This window comes from Sinocyclocheilus grahami, unplaced genomic scaffold (genome assembly GCF_001515645.1).
Source record: "Sinocyclocheilus grahami isolate Dianchi unplaced genomic scaffold, SAMN03320097.WGS_v1.1 scaffold1373.1, whole genome shotgun sequence".
Classification (NCBI taxonomy): domain Eukaryota; kingdom Metazoa; phylum Chordata; class Actinopteri; order Cypriniformes; family Cyprinidae; genus Sinocyclocheilus; species Sinocyclocheilus grahami.
This window is the reverse complement of record NW_015506552.1, coordinates 66,804-79,208: the sequence shown is the minus strand read 5'-3', so window position 1 is coordinate 79,208 and position 12,405 is coordinate 66,804. Positions and strand designations below refer to the sequence as shown.

Genomic DNA, 12,405 nt, shown 5'->3' with positions numbered 1-12,405 from the left:
GCTACTCATAAGTACTTGGTACATTATCAGCGCAGTGGCAGACGTTCAAACTAATATCACATAATTTATGTCTCTATGATGCTTGGTTGATATCAGAAGGGAGGCTAGCCTCCCTTACGAGGTTTATTTTCTTAACACTCCTCAGCGCTGAAAGTGAACACTCGATGCTGATTGGCTCATTTTTGTTACCAACGGAGGCACGAGAGCTCATCTCTCCCCCGGCCTCCCCCTACCCTTCTCTATCATTAGTGGTTGTAATTACATCAGCAGATTCGGCACATTCACAATAGAAAAGCGGCGCTTTCACGTTATGGTATTATAACTGTGAAATTACAAACAAAAATTACACATGACCTGAAATTAATTGTGAATTTTTTTAAACATTAAATCGTCCTTCTCCCATTTTCTCCTCAAAATTATGAGGAAGCTCTGCCTCCCCCGACGAGCCGCCACTGCTCGGATTAGTAGCGTAAAGGAATTTCCGCCTGCTTTATTGTCAGTGGACAGGCGCCAGTTTTGTGAAGAAAATTAAACTAATTTAGTTTAGTTGAACATTGACACAATAAACGTCAATGTTAAAACTGTGTATTTATACCGATTCCATACCATGTATCATGTCATCCTTCATTTTAATGTGTAACATTAGCCTATCTGAGCGACGCGACTGTCAGCGCTGCCAGTGTTGCCAGTCAGATTAATGAACAGCATGCAGCTCAAATTGTGCATTGTGTCAGTCTGCACGGAGACGTTACAAGGTTTTGCTGAGATTTTGAGGATACAATGGCATTACGAAGTTTTACTGACAAGCTCTTTTTAATGCTTATCATTGATTAAATATTTGTAAAACCCTCAGATTTAAAATAATAATAATGAAATATAATAAAGAATTAGAGGTATGAAGTCTGGATAATTTTTCATGGCACATCCGCGGGGGTTAGGGTATGGCAACTGCCATACGGAAACGCCGCCCCTGATCAGACTGTGAAGAATTGCCTATACACATACAGTATGGCTCGCACACTCCTGTTTAAGTCACGAAACACGCATCGGGATATCGTGACTACTTATTCATTAATTTCATAATACTCAATTAATTGTTGTAAACTGAGATTGGTGTCTTTAGAAGACGTATAAGTGCTGAATACTACATAAATAATCCACAACAATGCCATGCTATGGGCACATCCATTGATAGAGGCTGTAGCGGAAGTTCTTTTACGCTACTATTTGAATCTTCCGCGTTTCAAACGCGGAAGTGTGATAAAGGCCTATATAACTTCAAATCTCTTTTGGAGATTATTATTATTTTTCCAGTTTTTACCCAAAATAGAATGGAGTGAGCATTACTAAGCGCTAACACACATAGGGTTGGGTATCGTTTGAATTTTATCGATTCCGATTCTGATTATCGATTCCGATTAGTTTCGATTCCCAGTTTTGATTCCAATGTGATTAAATAATGATATCAAACATTTATCCTGTGTCCCTTTTTTGCAAACCATTTATTGGAGCTGAATACCATGAACAAAAATCAACATGCTACATAAAACTGGACTCTTTAAGAGCTGTTTGTGTGCAAAATAGAACTGTATGATTCTGGATAAATTGAGGTTCCCTTTCGAAAGGGAACTCCACGCTGCGTCCTCTAGAGGGCGCTAGGGGAACGCCTCCAGTGTGACCGGTGTCTGAAGCATGAATGAAAAAACGACAATGAACTTGACATTGGCAGGCGGCAGCCTATGACGTAAACAGTAAAGCGAGTGCGGGTATAAAAGAGCACCTGCGGAAAACGTCATCCATCATCTTTGTCTTTAAGCCTTGTGTACGGAAGCACATGCGTTTGACTCACGAGAGATAAGGATGCGCTCACTGTTTGCATTCGCGGAACTACTAGAGCAGAGGTCTGTACTCGAGTATTTGTCAGCGTTTGCACAAGTGCGTTCACCTCTCGAGGGAGTTGAACAAGCTTAATGCGATGCATTCGCGGCGGTTTCTGTTCTTGCCTGATTCTTGAGAGAATTTAGTATTTGAACAGAGTGTGTTTGGCTCTCGAGGGAGATATAGTCACGCTGTGAGATGTGATCGCGTTGAGAATTCCTGTATGCCTTATTCTCTTTGAGAATTGAGCGCCTCTCACCCGCGTTTCGGGTCTCGCGGCTGCCGAGGCAGTTAATCAGACCGTCACAGGGTTTGTAGGCGGGGCATGGAAGGAATCTGACGAGGAGTGCTTTCTCTTTCAGAATTCCTTTTTGGTTCCTATTTATTTTTACAGAATAGGAACTGTGTATAATGTGGGATATCTACATATCTACATATTGGTGAAGGAGGCTCCAGACTTGGCGTAATAGCAGGTTTTTTTAGTTGTTAGGCTCTTGGTTGAGCCTCCTCTGAGCCTCCTCATTCTCTCAGCCCAGGTATATGTATTTAGGTTGAGCATGGTTTCTGCTATGCTGAGCACTCTGCTCCCTAGTATTTTTGTTTTGCAATTATTTCAGGTTGTGAGGCTCTCTGTGAGCCTCCCTGACCAGCTGTTCTTGAGCCTGGTAACTCCCCTCCCTTTGAGGGTCGCTATACTGAGATCAGTTCCTAGTGTTCTCTCAACAGAGCTCTGTGACTGTTAGGTTGTTAGGCTCTTGTGGGCCTCCTTGATAAGTCGCTCTTCAGGTTGAGCTTTCAAGTACTCCCCTCACCTGAGGGTCTACGCTGATCCATAAGGGTGGATGATTGCACTCCCCTCACTTTAGAGGATTGTTATGCTGAGAGCTCTGTTTCGCACTTAGGAGCATGGTTAGTACTCCTAGCTCAGTACTCTAGCTTTTTGAGTCGTTATGCAATGTACTCCGCTCCCTAGAGCTCCACTTAGACAATACTATTAGTATGTAGGCTCTATTGTGAGCCTCACTAACTGTCCCTAGCACTGAGTGTAGTCAGGTCTCCTCTCGTTCTAGAGAGTCGTCATGCTGAGGCCTCCGCTCTTCAGAGCTCCGACTTTGCCAGTAATATGAGTTGTGGGCTCTTTCTTTTGAGCCTCACTAACTGCCTCTGGCGTTGAGTTTAGCTAGGTCTCCTCTTGGTTTAGAGAGTCGTTATGCTGAGACCTCCACTCTTAAGAGCTCCTAAACTAGGATTGAGTGTTGTTAGGTTTCCTCTCGTTTAAGAAAGTCATCCTGCTGAAGCCTCCGCTCTTCTGAGCTCCGTCTTTGGCAGTAATATGAGTTGTGGGCTCTTTCTTTATGAGTCTCACTAACTGCCTCTGGTGTTGAGTGTAGCTAGGTCTCCTCTCGCTTTAGGGAGTCATGATGCTGAGACCTCCACTCCTAAGAGCTCCCTTACCAGGGTCGAGCATTGTTAGGTTTCCTCTCGTTTAAGAGAGTCATCCTGCTGAAGCCTCCTGCCCTCCAGAGCTCCGCTTAGGCAGTAATATGAGTTGTTGGCACTTTCTTTTGAGCCTCACTAACTGCCTCTTGCACTGAGTGTAGCTAGGTCTCCTCTCGATTTAGAGAGTCGTTATGCTGAGACCTCCACTCTTAGAGTTCCATACTTTAGTAAGTATGGCAAATGAGACTTGATGAAACCATCAGGAAAACCAGAGAATGAAGCTATCTTATCTCCTCTCGTTCTAGAGAGTCGTCATACTGAGGCCTCCACTCTTAAGAGTTTCTCTACTAGGGCTGAGTGTTGTTAGGTTTCCTCTCGTTTAAGAGAGTCATCCTGCTGAAGCCTCCACTCCCCAGAGCTCCGCTTAGGCAGTAATATGAGTTGTAGGCACTTTCTTTTGAGCCTCACTAACTGTCTCTGGCGCTGAGTGTAGCTAGGTTGAGTGTTGTTAGGCTTCCTCTCGTTTAAGAGAGTCATCTTGCTGAAGCCTCCGCTCTCCAGAGCTCAGCTTAGGCAGTAATATGAGTTTGTAGACTCTTTCTTTTTGAGCCTCACTAACTGCCTCTGGCGTTGAGTGTAGCTAGGTCTCCTCTCGCTTTAGGGAGTTGTTATGCTGAGACCTCCACTCTTAAGAGCTCCCCTACCAGGGTTGAGCGTTGTTAGGTTTCCTCTCATTTAAGAGAGTCATCCTGCTGAAGCCTCCGCTCCCCAGAGCTCCACTTAGGCAGTAATATGGGTTGTAGGCACTTTCTTTTGAGCCTCACGAACTGCCTCTGGCACTGAGTGTAGCTAGGTCTCCTCTCGGTTTAGAGAGTCGTTATGCTGAGATCTCCCCTCTTAAGAGCTCCTAAACTAGGATTGAGTGTTGTTAGGTTTCCTCTCGTTTAAGAGAGTCATTCTGCTGAAGCCTCCACTCTTCATAACTCCGTCTTTGGCAGTAATATGAGTTTGTAGGCTCTGGCATTGAGTGTAGCTAGGTCTCCTCTCGCTTTGGAGAGTCGTTATGCTGAGACCTCCACTCTTAAAGGTCCCATGACATGCTGCTTTGGCAACTGCCATGCTTCGCTCGTTTGCAAGCCATGATGTCTCTCTGCTGAGTCATTCTGCTGAAGCCTCCACTCTGCATAGCTCCGCTTAGGCAGTATTAATGTGTAGGCTCTTGAGCCTCACTAACTGCCTTGGGCGTTAGTCTCCTCTCATTCTAGAGAGTCGTTATGCTGAGACCTCCACTCTTAGAGTTCCATACTTTGGTGGGTGAGCTAGTCTATGGCAAGCTTTGAGCCTTTTTTTTTTTTTTTGAGAAATCTATATAAATAATTACAATTAATTATGAATAATTACAATTATTTATATGAGCTGCCAGTAGTAACTGTAGCAGAATTAAATTCCCATCAACTAATCTGTTCGTCCAGCGATCATTTAGTGTAATTTCATATCAACTCTAAGAAAGGATATTTTCGTGGCCACAAAAAATACTTTCATACAGCATGTAGCAAGGATCAAAATCGTAAAGTGACATTAATTTGCAAGGCAGAATCACAAACATGTAATTTGTGCACAAGAGTTTTATTAACTAAACACTAAACGCTAACACGCATAAATAATCTAAACAAACAAACATACAATCACTCATGCACGGGGAAAGGGCAAATGAGACTTGATGGATGAAACCATCAGGAAAACCAGAGAATAAAGCTATGAAATGAGTCAGTTAACCACCTGTGTAAAACCATCAGCGCCGTTTTAGAACAGGGTCTACAGCTTATACTAAACCTCTGTTTCGTTTAGTTAAATGTACGATACTTGCATTACCTTGGCCTGGAACGAGCGTCCGGATGCAGTCTCGGATGAAAGTCTTGAAGGTTTGGAGGTTCGGTGGTGTAGGAGTCGCGATCACGTTCTTCCGGGTTTGAAGAGTGATGACTTCAAAAAGATGTTATTCTGACTATGTGGTGGTCGGGAGAGTTTTCTCCCAGATGAAGATAACGAAGAGCTAAGAGAGACATCAGCTGAGATCCAAGGATCTTTGGTGAATGTAAAGACAAGGCCGAAGCCTGGTGCAGACTTAAGGGTTACAGAAGCATTCTAGCTCATATCCTCATCTTCTCAGAATCTAACAGAACCGCCGACTGAAAGGCTATGTGTTGGCTCAAGCTCTCTACACGGGGCAGCAATCAGAAGATTTAGCAGAAGACTTAGCAGAAGACTGGGCACAACTGTGTGTGAGCCCTTTAAGGTCTGAGAAGATTCACGCCTCTCAGGATGGGCTTGTCCAATGAGAAAGGCTGAAATTCTAATCGGGAGGTTGGAAATACTGGAGAGTTTTATGACCCTTTGTCTGAGAGCATGGTAATTTGCATATGGAACTCGATTGGGTGTTGATGCAAATTTACTAAATATTCTTAGTACACTAATATATTGCCTATGTACCAACATATAATATAAACTCTCGTTTAGATGAATTCATAGATACTAAACATGGTAAGATTACATATAGGTAAGATGTATGTAGTAGCAACTTTACATGGCCGTTCAATCTAATGTTAACGTAGAAAAATTTACTATTCAAGTGTTTGTGCAGCGTGTGGAAGCTGAACAGTAGCGCGCTCACTGCATGACAGATGGAGGCACTGGTGCGGTCACTTGCTCTTAAAATACTGTCATTTTTGGTCATACAGATAAAAGTACTTTATCTTTTGAATCTATAAAGACTCTACGTTTATTTGTCTGCACAATAACAATGAAACGTTGTGCTTTTGTAAAATAATGAAAGCAAACAGGATGGGCTTTCTGCCGTCTCTGTCTGAACTTGAGCGTGTCACTCCAAAACTCTGTGTATACTTGCCTTTACAGGCGTGGAAAATGCGACTAATAGTCGACTAATGCTTAAAATGAACAACTACTAGTTGACCAGAAAAATCTTTAGTCGAGGCCAGCCCTAGTTTTTTGGGTGTCTGTTTAGGTCACATGGGGTATGTAGTGTATTAATATGGTCTGTCTTTGTTTGAGTTTGTTTTTCTGTCATCATCTATATAGAATCTGTGATGAGAGTCAAACATAATGAAATACTTTTTTTTATTATTATTACAGAGGATGTTGCCAACAATCCTCGTCGAAGAAGACAGAGCATAGACCCACCTCCTGAGAGTAAGTCTTTAAGTAGATGAACAAATATATGAAGTGAAGAGTGTGTGGAAATTGCAGGCAGTTTATTCCATTCAAAACACAAGTGATAAATTCAACCTCAGATGCATCTTTGATGGGCAGATTTTATTTATTTTTGCATTAAAATGTGTCAAGACAGTAATGCTGACTTATTATTTCACATGTTTGTTTCAGTGAGTGATTTGAGGATTGTTCTACTGGGGAAGAGTGTTTCTGAAAACAGTAGAGTGGGAAACATCATATTAGGGCGAGCAGCGTTTGACAGTGAAGCTCCTCAAGATGTTGTAGAGAGAGCCGGAGAAAGACTGAAGGACAGACATGTGATGATCATCAACAGTTCTCAGCTGCTCCAGACAAACATCTCAGATCATCAGATCACACAGACAGTGAGAGAGTGTGTGAATCTGTCTGATCCAGGACCTCATGTGATCGTTCTGCTCCTCAGACATGAGCAGTGTTCAACAGAAGATAAAGAGTGTGTGGAGAAGGTGCTGCACTCTTTCTCTGAGCGGGTGTTTCAACACACCATGGTCCTCACACCACAAGAACCCAACGAAACCAATGAAATCCTACAGAATATTATTCAGAAATGTGCAAACAGAGACTTCTGTCTTCAGAGAATTAGCTCTCCTGATGATTTTCTGCAGATATTTGAGGACATTGTACAAATGAATGATGGACAGCACCTGGTTTGTGCCGAAGGTTCAAAGTATTTGTCAGTGGAGCAACAGGCCACAGGAACATGTGAGTGTGAAAATATTTCAGTTTGCTTTACAAATAAAATGATCAAACCATTGAAATATATAAGGATTCTTAGTAGAATCCTCTGTGTGTTTTGCATCAAGAGAACAACCATACATTTGTGTTGTTTTACTTTCTTTTATATAAATGTATTCTTCATTCAATTCATTCATTCATTTATAGTCATTTATCATTTATTCATTTTATTGTTCCATTTAATCATATAATCATTTATGCTAATAATTTTAACCATTTGCAGAGGTGTAGATTCTCAGAAAGAGTATTTTGCATCTCTTCCATTAAGTGTGAGTATCATCAGGTCAGATTGCCTTTGTATTCTCTGTAATGGACTCATTAGGTGTGTTTGACTTAATGCAGCGCTGCGCAGCTTGATCAAATTCTGACATAAAGCAGTGCATGCCAGTTAGAAATTTTGTCCGACTTGAGACGGCACCGGCGCCACGTGACTGTCACGTGTGGAATCAAAGTACCACAATAGCGATTCGAGAGCAGCCGACTTAACTCATCCGCGGTGTGGAAACGGTGTGCAACGGGGTTTGAGATACGTTTTCTCTTGTTTGGTGGGTGTGTCAAAAATGTCAGCCCAATCAGCAGCAACATGTACATAAACCACACGGTATTAAAGAGACAGCTCGCACAATGGGTTCAAGTAGTTTAAATGTGTCCGCTGCAGCTCGGTATACTCAACAGTTGAAGATATTAGAAGACATGTTTGTCGTAAGAGTTTTATAGTAAATATATAGCATATCAACATGATGTAGTTTATATTTTTAGCTTCAATGCAAGGCAAGTTTATTTATATACCAAATTTCATACACAATGATCAGGAATAATGATAAGCCTAATACTCACAATAAAAATAATAAGGTCATATAGATCATAACACAGCCTCGGAGGTTATCAGAAGTGGATTATCCTTCACCTGAAATGTTTGTCTTTTCATCCTGAAATGCGAGGCAAATGTTGGATCACAATAATTAGGATCACAGTTTAGTAGTATAGTTTTTTTTTTTACTTCTATAATATTTGATAGAGGGGGGCACAATAATACAATCCTGCTTAGGGCACCCATTTGACGAGCAGCGGCCCAGGACCCACCCGCAGTGGATTTTGATATTCTAGGTATTATCAAATGGCCAGAGTTTTTAGATTGTAGCGGACGTTAAGGACTATAGTGTGACAATAGCTCACTCAAATACTGAGGTGCTAAACCATTCAGGGCTTTATAGGTAATTAGCAAGATTTTAAAATGTTTATGATGTTACAGTGGATTTTGATATTCTAGGTATTATCAAATGGCCAGAGTTTTTAGATTGTAGCGGACGTTAAGGACTATAGTGTGACAATAGCTCACTCAAATACTGAGGTGCTAAACCATTCAGGGCTTTATAGGTAATTAGCAAGATTTTAAAATGTTTATGATGTTAAATAGGGAGCCAGTGCAGTGTTGACAGAACTGGGCTAATATGGTCGTACTCACTGGTTCTAGTAAGAACTCTAGCTGCTGCATTTTGAACTATAGAAATATAGAGCGGAGTATCATCAGCATAACAGTGAAAGCTAACACCACGTTTCCTGATGAAATACACACACACACACAAAAAAAAGGCAAACAAAGCAAAGATTGTAGGATTTCGTCATGTGAAAGTTGATGTGTGCAAAAGTCTTATCTGTAGTGCATCAATGTCCAAACACTGTCTGTAGCGGAATTTGGCTGATAGCAAATGAATAACCCAACCTCTTGTAATGAAAACACGCCACAGCTCTCAAATACCAGACTCTTCCTAACCAGGAACAGTCAAAAATAGTCCAGACTATCGTCCCACGTCAAAAATAACTTTAAATCCATATTCAAGCTGGACCATGATGTGGGGACCTCACCAATAAAGAGTCCTTCTAAAATGCATACAAATCAAGATAAAGTTTAAACAAAAAGTCTTAAACTCTTAGCATCAATCCAAACATAGGACATACATACATACATACATGTAACAACTCTGCAAAAAACATCAACAATGTACACTTTTTAATAGAAAAAAACAACAACAACTCCTTACTTTAGACTGGGCTTGAAATGACACATTTCCCAAGCAGGACACAGCTCAATGTGTTTAACGGGTGAGCCATGCTAGCTACTTCTGATTGTTAATGCTAACTCCCTCTACCCGCATGGCTTTACTTAAGGAAACCAAAAACACCCTGTGGTAAGGAAGAAAACTGCCCACAAAATTCTTAGTAACAGGCAAATGTCTGTTACACCTCAAATATGGCTTGTGAGATCCACTTTCCTGCAGAGTTTAGCTCCAACTTTGATCAAACTCACCCACCTGTGATTTTCTAATGATCCTGAAGACATTGATTAGCATGCTCAGGTGTGTTTGATTAGGGTTAGAGCTAAACTCTGCAGAAAAGTGGATCTTGTGAGCCAGATTTGAGGATCTCTGGCCTGCTGCATATTAAACAACAGGTTCTGAAAAGGTAGGGTGGCCATATGTGCCGTTCATACGGGACACGCCCTGGCCAGGATTTTTATATTGCCTAAAACATCCAAAGTAGTTTGACCAATAACATGCAGGTATTGTATATAATCAACCAATCGTGGTGCGTGAGAAGGTGTGATCTACAGAGAACGATCAATGCGATGCCAATAAGCGCACATCTTTGTTCATTCGACTTGAAACGTTGCTGAGCACCGATCATTGAATGACACCAAAGTACCTCGAGAGCGATTCGAAAGCATAAGGAGCCGTCTGATCTGCTCTCTATAGCTCTCGTGAATGTCATACAACGATCGATCTGCACAGTGCAAACAGCCAAAACCTGGATATTTTAGGCAATATAGAAATCCTGGCAAGGACACGTCCCGTAAAAATGGCCCGTATGGTCACCCTATGAAAAGGTCTCTTTTGGTTTGAGCGATTCCAGTTCAATTGAGTGGCTAAAGAATGGCAAGTCAGTGTTGTTAGTATTCTAGTTGCATTACAGGGCTGCCTACACAAAACCTGCATGGGCCCAAAGGTACAGAAGTTGCTTTGGGCCGAACGTGCTGGCCCACACTGGGCCATCATGGGATTAATGTGGGCAGTCCGCTAGTGTGCTTACAGAGAGCCTGTGGTGAGCCCAAAGCTGTGGGCCTCGTCTGGGAAAGGCCACACTGGGCCTGTTTAGGTTTGGTGTGGGCTGGCCCTAGCCCACTGTGCCTGCAAAAAGCCAGCAAGGACATGTTTGCAGGGATTTGTACAAGGGCTACAAATCTGCATATTACAAGTTTTGAAAGAAAATAACCATTCAATTGAAACATTAGGAAAAGCCCATTGTCCCTTCCCTGGTTTTAGAACTCTAGTGAATGCGTATATATTCCCACAAATATGTAATGTGTATATATAAATGTTCGATTGGGTGAATTTGGAGGCCAAAAGATGTCATGCACTGTTGGCGATGGAGTGCAGTTAGCTTGGTCGGCTACACAGGCCCATACGCATAAGGCTGTGATGAACTGTGTGACACATTGCCCTGGTCAGCACTGTTGTAACTGGTGGTGATTTGTCACACTGTGGCCCTGCAGTCGGACAATAACAGTCTGATAATGAATAATACGAAAAAAAAATAAACCCAACGAACATATGAAAATTATGATATAACCCTAATCCTAACCCTTAATCACACAAACAAAAGTCTGAGGCCCTCTTTACACCTGGTATTAAGTTGTATTTTTGTCAATCTGATCACAAGTGGACATCGCTAAATATAGGTTGTTTTGAGTTTGTCCTCTTTTGACCACTTCCAGAGGTAGTCGAAAACACATTTGACCTGATTAATTTTGCACTGTGGAGTTGACCAAAGTAAAAAAAAAAAGCATCTTAATACTATGTAAACAAGGCCTAAAGGAGGTAAGCCTCCATTTCAATGCTGACAATTAATTTCTTGGACTTCCAGCAAGTAAAATGGAGTAAAATGGAGGATGGTAGAAAACACAATACAAAGAATGCCAAACAACACATCCCAACATCACATAGTAACGTAACACCCATGAATACACAAAACTTTTTTGTGTTTTGTTTGAACAAATACACAGATGTATAAGTGATGCACACAGTCAAAAAGTAGAGATCAAGCGATCAGATCTACTGATATTTTTCCAGATATCTGTCAGATTTTTCCATAATCAGATATTGGCTTTGTAATATCAGATCTGCTAATAAATGATACCACCTGGTGTGTTTTTCAAGCTTTGCACACATGAACGACATAACGGCACTGCGTGTAAAGGAAAAAGGCAGTGTACACAAGTGTAATGATTTTAGGTGTTAGATAGCCTCACACGGGGCACCAAATATGTAATAATTTTAGATTTAAGTAGCACCACCAGTGTAAAGGCTTTTGGGCTTAATATTAATATTAATATTGATATTTATTTTTGGTCAAACTATTTTACGGGGCACCAGCCAATGAGTTACACATTGACAATAAAGTACAATCATGGAAGACTGTTGTATAAGAATTAAATTTAAATTATAGGAAGTTGTAGTCTGAACAATCTGAAGGATTTGTGAGATATCGTTAACTTGTAGAGCCTTTTCACTGTATTATCAACACAAGGAAGACACAAGTGTAATAGGGGTTTTATTAACAAAGGGATAGACAACAGTAACTAACAACTACTAAATGGATACAATTAATGGATATATAGTGCACAGATTGATAAATGCAAGTGACTGAGTTGGATGTTACTATGGATGTTATCTTATGGAAAGATAAACTTCCGGCTTCGCTACCGTTCAGACGTTCTTGCTTACTGCTCTGCGCTTTGCTCCCTATTTCTGTACTTTTCTCAGATTTTTCTAAGATTTTTACTTCAACAGATCAGCACAGTGCTCAAACAACAAATTTTTGGAACAAACACTAAAACTAAAAACTCTTTGGGACTGGAATAATACCACGAAAAAGAAGACTTTGCCTCCCACTGCCAGCAGCTTACATTCCGGAGACGGGAAACACAGCTGCCCACATTCAAACAGAAGAGAAAGAAAATGCCCCCTGTTGAATCTACTTGCTGCATGAACTGCTGCAAACTTCTACAAAGGATTGTGGTTCTTGAAA

At 41.2% G+C, this 12,405-nt stretch overlaps 1 protein-coding gene across 1 annotated transcript in view; it reads left to right on the top strand.

The window, feature by feature from the left end:
- Positions 1 to 12,405, top strand: part of LOC107569684 (interferon-induced very large GTPase 1-like) — a 45,983-nt gene that overhangs the window by 18,114 nt on the left and 15,464 nt on the right. The window contains 2 exon segments of the mRNA XM_016255823.1: positions 6,469 to 6,525; positions 6,718 to 7,287. Coding sequence (XP_016111309.1) covers positions 6,469 to 6,525; positions 6,718 to 7,287 — 627 coding nt within the window.